At 44.6% G+C, this 18,518-nt stretch overlaps 1 protein-coding gene across 1 annotated transcript in view; it reads right to left on the reverse strand.

Moving 5' to 3' along the window:
• Positions 1-245: 245 nt before the first annotated feature.
• The window catches only part of LOC110501045 (transcription factor SOX-5), a 98,973-nt gene continuing 80,700 nt past the window's right edge, over positions 246-18,518 (reverse strand). Inside the window, 6 exon segments of the mRNA XM_090215049.1 lie at positions 246-4,161; positions 4,413-4,629; positions 6,390-6,563; positions 6,817-6,925; positions 9,955-10,127; positions 18,051-18,237. Coding sequence (XP_090071175.1) covers positions 3,870-4,161; positions 4,413-4,629; positions 6,390-6,563; positions 6,817-6,925; positions 9,955-10,127; positions 18,051-18,237 — 1,152 coding nt within the window. The 3' untranslated portion in view covers positions 246-3,869.

The raw sequence follows: 18,518 nt of genomic DNA on the forward strand, positions 1-18,518 counted from the left end.
GCAAATAAGTACAGTATTCTGGATATAGTGCCGATGTTTAGTTTAGAAGTACAGCACACACATCCAGTAACCTGCAAGTGCAGAGTAAAGTGATGGAAGAATGTCGAAAGCTCCCGGGTTAAAACTTTCAAATTAGCATTGAAAAGTGTGCGGGTATCTACTCTAGCCTTTGTTCATACTAGTGTATACCAGTGTGTGTGTGTGTGTAGGTGCATTGTAAAGAACTCACAAGGACCATTGGAGCATTACAGAACACATCGCTGTTTTTATTAAAGCCTCGACGGGCAATAATACTGAAAAAAGTGAACTCAGAACAGATGGTGCACGGCGAGCCCACGGCCTCTCTTTTTTTGTTGTTTCCTTTGTTTATTTGTCATTTTTCCTCTTTTTTTTTGTAAGAGTACATCAACTCCTGCTTTTATTGTAGCATGAATAACATCAATAAAAGAGAAAAAGAAATATACAACTTATATTACACTGTGTTATGAACAAAATATAAATCTATAACTCTATGTTATATGTACATAATTATCTTTCTCCATTTTGTCAAGTTGAGATGGTCAGATACGTGTTTCTTTTTTGGACTAACTCGGACTTTGTTTTGAGCTCCACTCGTGACATTTGATTGTCTTCATTGTTATTATCATCATCATCTTCATCGCGATCATGGTCACCATCGTCGCTGTATCACCCAACATCACCAGGGCCTATCATCCTGTCAACCTGCTCATGAAAAACGTTGGACTCTATTCATTAGTATAACTAGAGCCAAGTGTTTGTCCTGGTCAGGTCACAAAACTCCTGGCCCTAAGTACAGTATAATACCGCAGTATGTGGCAGACCTAGCAAGCTGGGATGATTGAACTTGTAAACCCCTCCTTTTCCCCACACTGTCTAGCCTACTAATCTAACCTACAGCTTCCAGCCAGAATACAGGACACCATTTCTCCAGCATTAGGTCTCACCGTGGCCTGATTGTGAGGTTGTCTATATGGCCAAGTATGATTGACTGCGAGGCTCACTATCTGGCAATAGGCATGGTTGTGATTGATTGTGTAAGAGTAAACATCTACAGCAAGCATGACTGGACTGGGTCACTATCTGGCAGCACACCTGTAGAGTGAGTGGACATGGCTAATGGCTAGGTCATTGTGTGGAGCTAAAACAAAGTAAAGTCCCCAGAGTCACATAGATATGACAGGTCATTACTTACTGAATGTCAGGTTATGCTGTAGAACATTGTTGAATTGGCAAAGTAAACACAGATTTTCCTATGGCTCGCAAATGTGCGGTGTGTGTGTGTGTGTGTGTGTGTGTGTGTGTGTGTGTGTGTGTGTTCTGATCATGTCCTAATTTGATCAAAATCCTGATCGTGTTATTCGAATTTTGCACAACTGTGTCTGCTAATAATTTGTGAGTCTGCTGTGTCTGTGTGTCCGCCAGCCTCAACGATGTTCCACGGCATCTCAGGTGAAATAGCAACCCTAGTAAACGAGAGCCTCGCTCCTTTGTTCAGAGGAAACAGAACAGGATAGAATAATAGAACCGTTTTCTTTTGTCTTCATAAAAAGAAAGAAAGTAGAAGAAACTTCACATTATACATGAACCATTACAAACAAACAAAAAAAAAATCACCTTCTTTTCTCTGACCACACAGAGTGTCTGAGTGCTTTTAGAAGTGGGTTTGGACATAAACGGGTTACGTTGTCAAGATGAGGGACGCGGATGGGGAGAGAGTTAGTGAATAGAAAGTCCAGTCTCCTTGGCGAAGAGCGACAGCCGTCCGTTGGCTGTCGTCCGTGTCGCTCCTCCTCCTCACCCAGCGTCCATATAGGATTAATACTAAACAAACAGAACAGATAAAAACAGAAACCAAAGAATATGCAAATTGCAAATAAAGTATAAAGTAAAAGGACAACATTAGATGTAAATACTCTAAACCAGCTAAATATAATAATGCTTCATTGAGCGAAGAAGTTTCATATTGGTCGTAATAAACCCAATAAGAGGCCAAAATAAATTATACTGTACATAACTTACTCAAATTGAAAGAAACGCTGACCATCATTATAATTATTGTTAATAATATTATTACACTGGAGGCAGTTTGAATAAAAATGATAAAATACAGTATTGAAATACAAAGGAAACACTGACGTGCTGATATGACGATCAGCTCCTCCCAATAAGAACAGCAGAATGACGTGTTTTAGGGACACGGACGGGGACAGAGTCAGACACTGGGGGACATAGAGGGGAACTCTCAGAGAGAGGGACAGAACGGGGACAGACAGCAAATACTCAAAACTACCAGTAGAAGCCCGCAGGAACACACCAAACTTCTATAACAAAATACACACCCATTTTGTGTGATATCAGTTGGGAGTATTACGAGAGGGTTTGGTGTTGTGGGTAAGAGTTGTTGGCTTGTGGTGCTGGCTGGATCAGTTGGCAGCGGATTAGAGTTGCTGTGGGGTTTCGATTGGGGAACTGGGGCTTGGGGATGTGTGTGTGTGTGAGTGTACAAGAAAGTCATAGGGCTTACTCTGTCTCTGTACACCAGGAATAGGGCTTTCTCTGTCTCTATACACCAGGATACTGAAGTACTGGGGGCTCACAGGGGAAACTCCAGTGTTTCTGTTTGTCTTGGAAAGGGACAGAGTTCTGGGATCTAGTGTCTAGTGATGACTAAACCAGCTCACACAGACAAAACACACACACACGCACAGCGAGCTTGCTTACACACACTCTCACACACATACAAGGGGGTGTTTCATATCTAAAATAAACCCTTGTTTGTACCTTCCAAAGACACAAAGTCCTCCTGATCAGAATAAAAAGGCAAGCCAAAGAAAGGGTAAAAGAACAAGAGTGTAAAAGGAGAGAAGAGGGTTGGTGGGAGATTGTCTCATTACACAGTACTGTCCAAGATGACCCATGATGAGAGACTGAGGTCCCCCCCACAGTCCCCTGAAGTGAGCCGGCCCTCACTGTCCAACACATGGCGGTGGCCCTGACTGGACTTTCCCATTTTGACTCTCATAAGGGGAGTCACACACACAGAGGGAGGATATCTGCTGACAGTACACTGCAGAGTTGAAGAAAGAAGAAGAATTCTAAATAAAACGTTTTGCTTTGACTTCCGTCAGGTGCTTTACAATGAAAAGGGAAAAATGTCTATTTTGTATCTATTATTAAAACTGTAGCACAAAAACAACAAATCACATTCACAAGCCACTTGTTGGCACCGTGTACCTGAGTGAGAATATCATAGAACCAAGAAAAAAAAAAGCTGTTTTAAAAGTGTCTCTTTCATAAACAAGCAGGTTGGCCATTTTAAAGTGTATCTTTAATCAACTGACAGGCCTGCTGTTTAAAAAAAAAATGTCTCTTTGAAGTCAAACTGGTCTAAAAGGTTGTTTTTTCTGTGTTTTCTCCTCATATAGTAGCTTACTCATGACATAATGTGTATCTCATCTTGCCTCTATGGCGTACACAGCAGTAATACTCTAGTACTCTGTAGTACTTCGTAGTACTTTGTTAGTCCGCTGTAGTACTGTGTAGTACTCAGCAGAAGTCACGGCAATCAACTCGCCTCCTCCTAGACTCCAGTCTGTGTAACAGTCAGTGTGAGTGACAGGTCCTGTGCTTGATTTGATTGGTCGGTTGCTGGTATCGAGATTCCAATGGGAGGGGCTTGGCTCTGAGGTCCCAGAGTCCTTGTTGGTTAAGTGGTAAAGGAGGGCGAGGTTTGTGACATTGAATGTGATTGGATATAAGGGACGGATAGTCTCTCAGGATTGGTGGACGGACGGGGATGTTTGCAGCAAGAAGCTGGGTATCTGATTCTGATTGGCTCTGCTTCCAGATTATTGGTGGTTGTCGTTATCGCTTCCATAATCTCCCTCCTCGTCCTCATAATCAAAGTCGTCGTACGCATCACCGTTGCTGTCGTCCAATCGCAACGCCTCCTGTTTGACTCGGGTCTCGTCTCCCTTGAGGCTGGGATGGTAGGGGGTCTGGAGGGGTGGGGCGACGGGCTCGGGGCTACTGGACAGTGAGGAGTGCTCCGAGGGCATCTGGGGGGAGGGCAAGCCTGCCATGGCGAGGGCACCTGGGTACACCACGCCCGCCGAGGACAAGGGCAGCTGGGCTTGTTGCCTGGAGAAAACCACAACACAACAGTTAGTACAGTTTAATAACACAATATAATGTAGAAATCTGAATGAATAAAACTAAATCCATCAGATGCATTCCATACAGCTGTTTTTACAGTCAACACAACGTGCTTTATAATAAACTCAGACCACAACGAGAAGTTACACAAAGGTAAGGGAAAACTCCTTATGAGGAAATACTTTATCCCACAGTCAGAAGTGTGTGTGTGTGTGTGGTTTTGGTTACTCACTCACCCCACAGTGAAGTACTGTCTCATCTCCTGCCGACGGTTCCTCATAATGGCCTTGTACTCTCCAATCCTCAGCTTCTTCCCGTCCACCAGACAGGTCCGTTTGGGCCGGGGTTTGTACTTGTAGTCCGGGTACTTCTCCAGGTGCTGCTTGCTCAGCCGGGCCTGCTCCTCATAGTACGGCTGCTTCTCCAGGTTAGTCATGGACTTCCAACGAGAACCTGGAGAGAGAGGGTGGGTGGGAGGGAGAGATGGAGAGAGGGAGAGAGGGAGAGAGAGGGTGGGTGGGAGGGAGAGATGGAGAGAGGGAGAGAGGGAGAGAGAGGGTGGGTGGGAGGGAGAGATGGAGAGAGGGAGAGAGGGAGAGAGAGGGTGGGTGGGAGGGAGAGATGGAGAGAGGGAGAGAGGGAGAGAGAGAGGGAGAGAGAGAGAAGGGGAAAGAGAGAGAGGGAGAGAGAGAGAGAGAGAGAGAGAGAAAGAGAGAGAGAGAGAGAGAGGGAAAGAGAGTTGAAAGCAGGTTAAGTGTTGTCCTCGTTCACTGTGTCCATCTCATCAGAGTTCAAAAATGAGTACCTCATTCTGTCCTTTTAACTTTATTAACACACACATAAGTGCGCAAGCAGACACACATTCCGACACACACAAGCGTGCGAGGAGACACGCAAGCACACAGCAAGCGTGCACGCAATGTTATTTAAATACAACACGTCCAATATGTTCACAGCCTCTTTGCAGAAGGCCTACCAAATTCTAAACCACCAAAACACATCTTCTCCAATCTGGCTCTTTACAGTATATCTGGCTGCAGTGTATAAGTGTGCCTGTGTGTCGATCGTGCTCTGGGCCCAGTGTGTGTGGTGTGGTGTGTGTGGTGTGTGTCTATCTGGGCTGAATTTACACTCTGTTACTACTGTCTGTTAATGGGTAAAAGCTGTCTGTGCTGGCCTGGTCAGCTAGCACACTCCTTTCCTTTCCCTTCCCTTCCCTGCTGGAATAGAAAACTCCTTCTGTTAACATTCGAGAGCGGGCCCTTATTAAAACCAGATTTCCCAGTGTTATAAAACGTTTAGGAGCTCTTTAAAATGTCAAACACAATCCCAGAGGTCTGGGGAGAATGTCACAGACTGGAGTGCTTGTTTAATGCATAATGAATTATATCATCGTCGTTGAAGCTCTCCGTTCTCTCTCCAGAGCTAGTCATTAAGCGCTAGTTCCACAATACCGCTTCTTGTGAGGAACGGGGGAACAGTGTGTGTGTGTGTGTGTGTGTGTGTGTGTCGTGTGTGTGTGTGTGGATTGTGTCGCGTCTCTCTCCCAGCCTTAGACGTCGTGTGTCTCTGGGGACCCCGCTAGGTTCCCAGCCCTCTGTCTCAGTAGCGCTGCTAGCTAACTACACTACAGATGTTCAGGCAACCAGAGATAAGGACGGGACAAAAGATGCTGTCAATCAGAGTGCTGCTGTCACAAAGAGAGACGGAGGTACGGTGTGCGATAGGGGCCACACAGAGCACAGTGACAATGACTGAGTACTGATGTGGTGTGGCTAGGGAGGAAGGGAGAGACGCACACACAAACAAGAAAGCAGGCAGGCAAGCATGCACACACACATGTACATGGAGATGTAATTTCCATAGAGAGGACTTGAGGGGAAGAGGGCAGACAGATCATGTATTCTTCTGCACCTGAGGAACGCAGAGAGAGAGAGAGAGAGAGAGAGAGAGAGAGAGAGAGAGAGAGAGAGAGAGAGAGAGAGAGAGAGAGAGAGAGAGAGAGAGAGAGGGAGCACTGCCTGGCTGCAACACAAGGGATCAGCTCAATCAGGTTAACACGCATTCTCACGCCTCTCTCCCTCTCTCCCCCGGTCTTCCACCTTCCACTCTCTCTCTATTCTTCCTTGAAAGGCAGGCAGGCACACTCCTTCTCTCCCCTCTCACACCCCTCTCTCCCTCCTCTAGCCGTCTGGAGGGGGTCTTAGTCTTACCGAGGATTTTGCTGATGTTGGAGTTGTGCATGTCAGGGAAAGCCTGGAGAATCTTCCTCCTCTCATCCTTTGCCCAGACCATGAAAGCATTCATGGGTCGTTTAATGTGCGGTTCACTGTTGCCTCGGCCCCGGGCCTCACGGAACATCCTGGAATCAGACACACTGGGGCTGCCTGTGGGAGGGAGGGGGAGAGAGTGGATGTAAACACATACATTAACACAATCCAACACACTTCTTCATATATGCATACAGTCTTAAACACACACACGCGCACGCGCACACACACACACACACACACACACACACACACACACACACACACACACACACACACACACACACACACACACACACACACACACACACACACACACTGTTTAAGACAAAGCACAAACGCATCTTTGTGCACACACACAAACACACACCATCTGAGTCTCCACTCATGGTGAAGTCCATCATGGCGTGGCTGAACTTCTCTCTGTCCTCTGACTGCTGCTTCAGCTGGTGGCTCAGACTCTCCAGAGCTGCCTTGTCCTGGAGAGGAGAGAGACACACAGTCAGTCAATCAGTCAGTAAACATGGGCACCAATCAATCAATTATCTAGAGACAATCAATCTTTAGACACATTAGACTGCCTTGTTTTCAGGGGGGAGAGAGACACAGGCGTCAGTCAATCAACATGTAAGGTTAACATATCAGTCAATAACCAGGCTATAAAGCTATAGATTAACACGTGTAGATACTGTATGTTGGATGTGTGCCAGAGGTTGTGTGTACCTGTGTTGTTAGGCTTGCTTAGTGGGGTAGAGGGCATAGTTAGTTGGCACTAAAGCATTGTGCTCTGGTCTTTAACCAGCCTGTCTATGTGGCAGGGTGGAGATAAGAGGGGCAGAGGGCAAGACTGGCACTAAAACAGGTAACAGCTGATGTCATTATGGGAATGACATTGAGATTGTGTTTGTGTCCATCTGCTATGATTGGATGTGTATGAGATTGACTGTGTGTGTTTTATCCCAGCAGCCAACTGCATGCTGGGTGTCTCTCTCCTCCTCTCTCTGAGGCCCTTGGGGTCGATCCATTAGAGAGAGAGGCGCTCCACACACACACACACACACACACACACACACACACACACACACACACACACACACACACACACACACACACACACACACACACACACACACACACACACACACACACACACACACACCGTGAAGGGCCACACTGCATGACCCCTTGCGTATTTATTACAGACAATAAAAGGCTGATTGACTGTCCATTTACATGGCTAATGCAACCAGCTGAAACACACACACACACACACACACAACCCCCCCCCCCCCCGCACACACACACATACATACACACACTCTTCCCCAAACCCAGAGCCTGCATTTACAGCTTAATTATACGATTAGAATCCATCCCAAAAGCCGTGCATCTTTAAAAACATCACTCCAGCCCTGGCCTAACCATTAGGAGATGGCCCAGCCAGACTGGCACCAGCCTAATGAAATGCATGTCTCTGTTTTACAGCACTACAATTTAATTGTTCAGCAGAGATAATTCATCAGATTTGAATAAATATCATCGCTAAAGAGAGGGAACGAGCGAGACCGAGAGAGAGAGAGGGGGAGCGAGAGTGGAGACAGTGAGGAAGAGCGAGAACAAGCGAGAGAAATGGGATTTGTCTGCGTGAAACTATTTCAGGGAAAAATGCTGCAGAGATGACTTGCGGTGAAACAAGTGACACCAGGAAACCCCCTGTCTCTTTAGTAAAACACTGCTAGCATTGATCGGTGCCTGTGTCATTGTACGTATGGAAAGTTCACTGCAACCTCAACGCCAATCAATCCCAAACCATTTAAAGGGTTGAAGAAGGGTTCATTGATATCAATATTAAAGTCCTACCGGCTGAGGGTCTACGGATAATAAAACAAACATCATTTCTAGGACATAACAACGGTAGAGAAAGACAGCATGGCTGTGTTTGACCCGAAAGCCTCTCGCTAAGTCAGAGTTGAAAATAAGTTGAGGTGTGGAAGTCGTTTAACAAACTGAAAGCAAAACTATTCATTGTGATTCATGTTGCTTGACTAATAAACTACACTAGGTGCTGCACTGTACCGTATAAAACTGACACCCAGGCATCATGTGTCACAGCGGTAACCTTCAGTCAGTGTCCAGTCATGAGTTATAGTAAAGTAGCCAACCTACACATGGTCTGCTCTATTTGAAACTATAGAGGACTGAGACTGGCCGACTGAGAGGAGAGGAGGATTATTCTTCTAATGTTGTTCATCCAGCTTCATCCATCCACCCGGCAATCATCCAGCTTCATCCATCCACCCAGCAATCAGGACAATTATAACCCCAGGGGATTAGGGGCGAGCTGGGCAGAGAGTAGTGGACCTGTCAGGTCCCTATGGAGCTATGGCTATGGGGTTCACATTGAAAGTCAACTCTGAATAAATTACATGCTTTAAATAAAAAAAAATGTCCATTTTAGGTATGAGACAAATGTGACAGGAGAGAGAGAGGGAAGACAGAGAGAGCGAGAGGGAGAGAGAGAGAGAGAGAGAGAGAGAGAGAGAGAGAGAGAGAGAGAGAGAGAGAGAGAGAGAGAGAGAGAGAGAGAGAGAGAGAGAGAGCTGTTGAATGTCAGCAGTGCAGATGCTCTTTAAGATCCAGTACGCTGCCGTGCTTGTGTGTGTGTGTGTGTGTGTGTTTGTGTGTGTGCGCGCGCTTGCGTGTGTGTGCCTCTGTGTGTGCACCAGCTGACTCCCAGTGTGTTTAACAAATAACCACAATTTAGCCACGCTGCCGAGGAGCGGGCGCCGTCACTTCGCATTAGCGTCTCCTCGACGCTTTGCTAGCAGGCTCCCCGTGCCCTCCTCCTGCACCCCCCTCGCCTCCCCCGTCTCCTCCAGCCTCCCCAACACCCACCCTGCCCCCAGCACGCCTCACACACACACACACACACACACTCACACACACACACACACACACACACACATTACCTCAGCCAAGGGTTTCTCTAACTGGCCAATTTACCTGTACTGCTCTTATTACACAGGTGATTGACAATTATGACCGTTTCGATATATACAGACAAAATGTTGAATTCCATTTCATCTTAACGTGCTATATCATATTACATACAATACATTGTGTTGCAATATATTTTACAAAGGTGATTTATACTAGAATATGACATTACATTTGAACATATTGTATCATATTACATTACATTGTAGGATAATATAGTATATTGTGCATTGCAGTACTTTGTAGACATTCTTATCTAGAGAGCGTCTGGGGATGTAGGGTTGGTCAAGTGCAGGTTCAGGTTCAGTTTTTGTATTTTTATTTATTTATTATTATTATAATTTTTTTATCATAATGTAGCTACTTTTCTAGAGGGGAATTTATTCCTAATTCTTTAATCTAATGTCATGGTACAGGGTTATCTCCTGTTAGTAGTATGAGGACAGAAGGCATTTGGTTGTGTTGAATAAAAGAATAGTTGTAAGGTTAAGGATGTACTAACATATCTGACCTTGTCGGAGCGCCCGTTGTTCAGGCTGAGGTTGTTGACGGCGGCAACCTTGGCGTCCAACACCTGCTGTTCTCTCTTCAGCTGCTCCTTCATCTGTCTGGCCTCAGCGAAGGCCTTGGTCACAGCCTCGTGGTCGTTCAGATAGCCCCCGGAGGACAGGGATGACAGCAGGTCTGAGAGAGATACACAGAAGAGCATGTTCCTATTTAAAAACTCAATGAGGGGAAATATCAGGAATGAGTTTTTTATGTATATATACACTACCGTACAAAGTTAAGGTCACTTAGAAATGTCCTTGTTTTTGAAAGAAAAGCACATTTTTTTTGTCCATTAAAATAACATCTAATTGATCAGAAATAAAGTGTAGACATTGTTAATGTTGTAAATGACTTTTTAATGGAATATCTACATAGGCGTACAGCGGCCCATTATCAGCAACCATCACTCCTATGTTCCAATGGCACGTTGTGTTAGCTAATCCATGTTTTTTTTAATTATGTTAGTCCAGCTGAAAACTGTTGTACTGATTAAAGAAGCAATAAAACTGGCCTTCTTTAGACAAGTTGAGTATCTGGAGCATCAGCACTTACAGGTTTCGATCAGCACTTACAGGTTCAAAATGGCCAGAAATAAAGACCTTTCTTCTAAAACTCGTCAGTCTGTTCTTGTTCTGAGAAATGAAGACTATTCCATGCGAGAAATTGCCAAGAAACTGAAGATCTGGTACAACGCTGTGTACTACTCCCTTCACAGATAGCGCAAACTGGCCCTAACCAGAATAGAAAGAGGAGTGGGAGGCCCCGGTCCACACCTGAGCAAGAGGACAAGTACATTAGAGTGTCGAGTTTGAGAAACAGATGCCTCACAAGTCCTCAACTGGCAGCTTCATTGTACCCGCAAAACACCAGTCTCAACATCAACAATGAAGAGGTGACTCCGGGATGCTGGCCCTTCTAGGCAGAGTTCCTCTGTCCAGCGTCTGTGTTATTTTGCCCATCTTAATCTTAAATTTTGATTGGATAGTCTGAGATATGGCTTTTCTTTGCAGAGTCGCCTCTTCACTGTTAACTTTGAGACTGGTGTTTCGCGGGTACTATTTAATGAAGCTGCCAGGTAGCCTAGGGGGCGGCAGGTAGTCTAGTGGTTAGAGCGTTGGGCCAGTAACCAAAAGGTTGCTAAATCAAATCCCTGGGCTGACAAGGTAAAAATCTGTTGTTCTGCCCCCAAACAAGGCAGTTAACCCAGTAGGCCATCATTGTAAATAACAATTTGTTCTTAACTGATTTACCTAGTTAAATAAATGTTCAATACAAAAAATATTATGGACAAAAAAATGTGCTTTTCTTTCAAAAACAAAGACATTTCTAAGTGACCCCAAACTTTTGAACGGTAGTGTATACTGTATGTGTGTATTTTAGTTTACCATTTTTTTTATCAAAATAGAATTGACTAGAGCTTTGATTGTTGGTTGTTCAACTGTAAATCTGTTTGTCAGATTGCAGATCGCTCCAGCTCTTTTAGAGATAAACTATTTGGATGTAAACAGTCTCTAAGGCCATCCAGAATAAACACTGTCCTTAACCCCTGTGAGGTAAATACATGACACACAACCACAGGGGAAACACACACACACATGCAGTCGTACACTCACCCGGACACAGACTGACCAGTTGACTGCTAAGGCTGTGTGTGTGACCCGTGGCCAGGTCGGCTCTCTCTTAGCCTCCACTGGGAGACGTGTGCATGGGTGCGTGTGACCTTCAGATCACACATACAGACACCCCTGTCAAAACCCTGCCATTTTAAGTCTGGATGTTATTTCCCCTGGTGAACCTCACTCCCACCCAGCGGCAGACAGAAACCGCACCAGAACGGTAAACACAGGGTACAAAGGTATCCTGACAGACCATCTAAAAGTCCATTCCCTCAAATCTCAAATCTCCACATCATTCAGATTTACTGAAAAGCCCCAGCATTCCTCCCGAAAGGGGATACAGGTTTTTTGTCGTTGTTGCACAAATACACACACATCCATGCTTGCTCGCTCGCACACACACACACACAAACACACACACACACACATCCTTTCCGCCTGCCAGTCCACGCAAACACACACATTCCCTCACTATCCATTTAGTCTTTTTCATCCAAAAGCTCATGGAATTCTTTGAAGAGTAGAAAAGCGCAGGCGGCATCCCGGAAGATTACTCCTATTAAACCCAAAAAGCCTGCTAATTTGCCCCTCCGGAAACATCTGCCCAACACATATCAAAGATGATTCTCTGCTTCTTTTCAGCGTTGTTATTTGTGTTATTGTCGCAGCTTAGCGGACGGAGCGGCAGCAGCATCTGCTGTGTGATTGTGAGAGGCGGGAGGTCGGAGGGAGGGATGAGGGATGAGGGAGGCCGTGCTATCGCTCTCTCTCCATCTCTGGGTTAACAAAGAGCTGCTCCAAGCTTATGGCCCTTTATCTGTCACTAATCCCTCCTGCTAATGCCATCTCAGGGCAGATTACACTCTCAGATTTGTAATGACAGAGGAGTGAACTCTTACAGAAGTCATAACGGCAAAATTGGATGCAGAGGGCTGGAGAGAGAGAGAGGCCGGTGTTGTGGGCTGTGATGGCTGGCTTGCTGGATGGTAGTGGGTTTTAATCTGGATTCAATGTGTGTGTGTGTGTGTGTGTGTGTGTGTGAGCAGAGATGTACTGTGTCTGCGTTCTTCTCTCTCGTTATGTGTGTGTGAGTGTGTGTGTGTGTACTGTGTGTGTGTCCTTGAGTGTCTGATTGCCAACCTAGGCATGACCCAGATAGGAGGGCTGGGGACAACAGTGAGACCCAGCCAGAGCCCAAACCCTACCCTACCCTGCAGCCTCACTCTGCCCTGGCCTGGCACTAATTATTCAGAGTGGCCACAGACACACTGTTGAAATTAGACAGTCACACAGAGTGGGTCTCAGCAGTAGAGGTCACAGACACTGACAGGCATTCAAAGTTCAGTCCTTCAGATCAGACTCTCGGAGACTGTCATTGAGGAGAGGTTGGATTGTGGGAGATAGACTGATAGAGGACAGATGCTGCGAGGAGACTGGGCAGAGAGGAGCACGCACACAAAGACAATGAATAATAACCATGTGTTATTAAATCCATTGAAAGTCATAACTCCCTGTCTCTCTGTGTTTGACTGCAATAGAAAACGACGTGAATCTTTGCCTGACCTGGTAACACTAACAGGAACCGACGGAAACAGACTGTGTGCCGTGGCAGCAGACAGACACTCATTGTGATCTAAATGAAACGGCTTGCCTCAACATGTTCCATCTGAAATCCATTTGTCAGAACAAAAAACAACTGGGATGTAAATCCACTAATCTACTATTAAATCCTGCGATTTGTTGAAAAACACTGAGATTAGAAAGAATACAAGTTAGAAATGGCTAACTGCTGCAAAAGGAGGAGGGGTGTGTGTATTATAATGTGTGTGTATTATAATGTGTGTGTGTATTATAATGTGTGTGTGTATTATAATGTGTGTGTATTATAATGTGTGTGTGTATTATAATGTGTGTGTATTATAATGTGTGTGTATTATAATGTGTGTGTATTATAATGTGTGTGTGTATTATAATGTGTGTGTGTATTATAATGTGTGTGTGTATTATAATAGCTGTGTGTGTATTATAATAGCTGTGTGTGTGTGTGTGTGTGTGTGTGTGTGTGTGTGTGTGTGTGTGTGTGTGTGTGTGTGTGTGTGTGAGTTCTAACAGCCATGTCGTGTGTTTATAATAGCCTTGTGGTCTGTGTGTGTGTCTGCTGTTATTGTGTTATTAATGCAGGTTGTTATGTGTGTATCGTTCTATAAGAGGCTTGTCTAATCTCATCTGTGATAAATCCCGCCTGTCACACAGCTACTCTATTCATCTGAAAAACACACTCTCCTCTTCCATCACTCCATTTCCCCTCCTATCCTTCACACTCCTCCATCTCTCCACCTCCTCCTCCTTTTCCTCCTCCTCCTCCTCTTCCTATTCAAACTCCTGTTTAACCATCCCTGCCTCTCTGGCTAATAAACGCTTGACAATAATATACCCTATAGGCATACACAATGGGAAAACATAGCCTACACTAATTATAGCATTTTCTTTTATTTTGTATTAATTTGTTTTGTTTTTTGTTACTTTTAACCCCTTTTCTCCCCAATTGGTAGTTACAGTCTTGTCTCATCGCTGCAACTCCAGAACAGACTCGGTCGAGAGCCATGCGTCCTCCGAAACACAACCCAACCAAGCCACACTGCTTCTTGACACAACGGCCACTTAACCCGGAAGCCAGCCGCACCAATGTGTCGGAGGAAATATCGTGCACCTGGCGACCGTGTCAGCATGCACTGCGCCCGGCCCACCACAGGAGTCGCTAGTGCGCGATGGGACAAGGATATCCCTGCCGGCCAAATCCTCCCCTAACCAGGACGACGTTGCGCTAATTGTGCGCCGCCCCATGGGTCTCCCGGTCGCGGCCGCCTGGACTCAAACCCAGAAACTCTAGAGCTAGCTAGCTTAGACCACTGCACCACTCGGAGACCTAATTATAGCATATTTACATGTGTGAACACACATTGTTGTCAGTGAATCAGTGTTTCATGAATACATTACTTAAAACACTACTTAATGGTGATGTGAGTGAAATAAATGACATTCATGTGCATACTTACTTAAAATATCTACTACTGCTATTATTATTATTATTATTATTATATTACTACCACTACTTATTCTATTATGGATTAAATAGTTTCTTCCCTACTAATATTATTATTATTGTTATTATTATTGATATTATTATATTACTACCACTACGACTACTTATTCTATAATGGATTAAATAGTTTCTTCCCTCCTCAACAATCTACACACAATGTCCCAAAATGATAAAGCAAAAACAGGTTTTTAGACATTTTTTGAGATTGATAAAAATAAAAATTAACGGAAATATCACATTTACATAAGTATTCAGACCCTTTACTCAGTACTTTGTTGAAGCACTTTTGGCAGCCATTACAGCCTTGAGTCTTCTTGGATATAACGCTACAAGCTTGGCACAATGGGAGTTTCTCCCATTCTTCTCTGCAGATCCTCTAAAGCTCTGTCAGGTTGGATGGGGAGCGTCACTGCAAAGCTATTTTCAGGTGTCTCCAGAGATTTGGTTTAAGTCCGGGCTCTGGCTGGGCCACTCAAGGACATTCAGAGACTTGTCCCGAAGCCACTCCTGAGTTGTCTTGGCTGTGTGCTTAGGGTCGTTGTCCTGTTGGAAAGTGAACCTTCGCCCCAGTCTGAGGTCCTGAGCAGGTTTTCATCAAAGATCTCTCTGTATTTCGCTCCGTTCATCTATCCCTCTATCCTGACTAGTCTCGCAGTTCCTGCCGCTGCATAACATCCCCACAGCATGATTCTGCCACCACCATGCTTCACTGTTGGGATGGTATTAGCCAGGTGATGAGCGGTGCCTGGTTTCCTCCAGATGTGACGCTTGGCATTCAGACCAAAGAGTTCAATCTTGGTTTCATCAGACCAGAGAATATTGTTTTTCATGGTCTAAGAATCCAGTCATTTAGGTGCCTTTTGGAAAACTCCAAGTGGGCTGACATGTGCCTTTTACTGAGGAGGGGCTTCCGTCTGGCCACTCTACCATTAAGGCCTGATTAGTGGAGTGCTGCAGAGGAGATGGTTCTCCCATCTCCACAGAGGAACTCTGGAGCTCTGTCAGAGTGACCATCGGGTTCTTGGTCACCTCCCTCATCAAGGCCCTTCTCCCCTGATTGCTCAGTTTGGCCGGCCGCCAGCTTTAGGAATGATGAAGGCCACTGTGTTCTTGGGGACCTTCAATGCAGCAGACATTTTTTGGTACCCTTCCCCAGGTCTGTGCCTCGACACAATCCTGTCTCAGAGCTCTACGGACATTTCCTTCGAACTCATGGTTTGGTTTTTGCTCTGACATATACTGTCAACTGTAGAACCTTATATAGACAGGTGTCTGCCTTTCCAAATCATGTCCAATCAATTGAATTTTCCACAGGTGGACTCCAATCAAGTTGTAGAAACATCTCAAGGATGATCAATGGAAACAGGATGCACCTGAGGTCAATTTCGAGTCTCATCACAAAGGGTCTAAATACTTATATAAATAAGTTATTTTTGTTTTTCATTTTTAATACATTTGCAAACATTGCTAAAAAGCTATTGTGTGTAGATTGATGAGATTAAAAAAATATATTTTATTTAAAAACAATCAGAAATGTGAAAAAAGTGAAGGGGTCTGAATACTTTCGCACTGAATATACAGTTGAAGTCGGAAGTTTACATACACCTTAGCCAAAAACATGTAAACTCAGTTTTTCACAATTCCTGACATTTAATCCTAGTAAAAATTCCCTGTCTTAGGACAGTTAGGATCACCACTTTATTTTAAGAATGTGAAATGTCAGAATAACAGTGGAGAGAATGACTTATTTCAGCTTTAGTTTCTTTCATCACATTCCCAGTGGGTCAGAAGTTTACATGCACTCAATTAATATTTGGTAGCATTGCCTTTAAATTTTTTAACTTTGGTCAAACATTTTGGGTAGCCTTCCACAAGCTTAAAACAATAAGTTGGGTGAATTTTGGCCCATTCCTCCTGACCGAGCTGGTGTAACTGAGTCAGGTTTGTAGGCCTCCTTGCTCACACACACTTTTTCAGTTCTGCCCACAAACGTTCTGTAGAATTTAGGTCAGCGCTTTGTGACTCCAATACCTTGACTTTGTTGTCCTTAAGCCATTTTAACACAATTTGGAAGTATGCTTGGGGTCATTGTCCATTTGGAAGACCCATTAGCGACCAAGCTTTAACTTCCTGACTGATGTCTTGAGATGTTGCTCCAATATATCCACATAATTTTCCTCCTTCATGATGCCATCTATTTTGTGAAGTGCACCAGTCCCTCCTGCAGCAAAGCAGCCCCACAACATGATGCTGCCACCCCCGTGCTTCACGGTTGGGATCGTGTTCTTCGGCTTGCAAGCCTCCCCCTTTTTCCCCTTTTTCCACCAAACATAATGATGGTCATTATGGCCAAACAGTTTTATTTTTGTTTCATCAGACCAGAGGACATTCCCCAAAACGTATGATCTTTGTCCACATGTGCAGTTGCAAACCGTAGTCTGGCTTTTTTCTAGCGGTTTTTCTAGCGGTTTTGGAGCAGTGGCTTCTTCCTTGCTGAACGGCCTTTCAGGTTATGTCGATATAGAACTGCTTTACTGTGGATATAGATACTTTTGTACCTGTTTCCTCCAGCATCTTCACAAGGTCCTTCGCTGTTGTTCTGGGATTGATTTGCACTTTTCGTACCAAAGTATGTTAATCTCTAGGAGACAGAACGCGTCTCCTTCCTGAGCGGTATGACGGCTGCGTGGTCCCATGGTGTTTATACTTACTATTGTTTGTACAGATGAACGTGGTACCTTCAGGTGTTTGGAAATTGCTCCCAAGGATGAACCAGACTTGTGGAGGTCTACAATTTTGTTTCTGATGTCAAGGAAAGAGGAACTGAGTTTGAAGGTTGGTCTTGAAATACATCCACAGGTACACCTCCAATTGACTCAAATGATGTCAATTAGCCTAATCGAAGCTTCTAAAGCCATGACATAATTTTCTGGAATCTTCCAAGCTGTTAAAAGGCACAGTCAACTTCTGAATGAAGTGAATTATAAGTTAAATAATCTGTCTGTTAACAATGGTTGTAAAAATGACTTGTGTCATGCACAAAGTAGGAGTCCTAACCGACTTGCCAAAGCTATAGTTTGTTAACAAGAAATTTGTGGAGTGGTTGAAAAACGAGTTTTAATGACTCCAACCTAAGTGTATGTAAACTTCCGACTTCAACTGTATATATATATATTATATATACATATATATATATATATATATATATATATATATATATATATATATATATATATATATATATATATATATATATATATATATATATATGTGTGTGTGTGTGTGTGTGTGTGTTATGTTCAATTTGTGTATGTGTGGTGAGTGGGCGCAGTCCCTTACCTATGGAGCTGACTCTGGACGGTGGTCCTCCGATGCTGGAGGGGGCTGTGCTGTGTTTCATGGACCCGGTGCTATGGTGGCCCAGCTTCATGGTGGGGACCTGTGGGGAAGCGGGGGAGGTGGGTGACTTGCTCTCGCTTGCTGTCTTAGGCTTGGACGACAGGTTCAGGGGCTGAGCACCCTCGTCCTGCAAAATCAAAACACACCAGTTGTGGCCTAGTGGTCGCTGGGTGGGTTCAACCAATCACCGAGGATCACCTGAGACGTTTGCCCAATCAGAAGGCTTGGATTGGATTCTACAGCAAGGCAGAGTGGACAAACCTGTCCCATAGGGCTCAAACCACAGGATGAGATTCCCAAACAAAGCTAAAATAGATACTGTATTCCCCATGCCATGGAAGAGAGTCATGCACATTCTCTGCCTCCTGAAAGAGGTACTGGACATGCAATGCCTCAAGGTGAGAATTG

This window comes from Oncorhynchus mykiss, chromosome 21 (assembly GCF_057628025.1).
Source record: "Oncorhynchus mykiss isolate SJ-2025 chromosome 21, ASM5762802v1, whole genome shotgun sequence".
NCBI classification, from domain to species: Eukaryota; Metazoa; Chordata; class Actinopteri; order Salmoniformes; family Salmonidae; genus Oncorhynchus; species Oncorhynchus mykiss.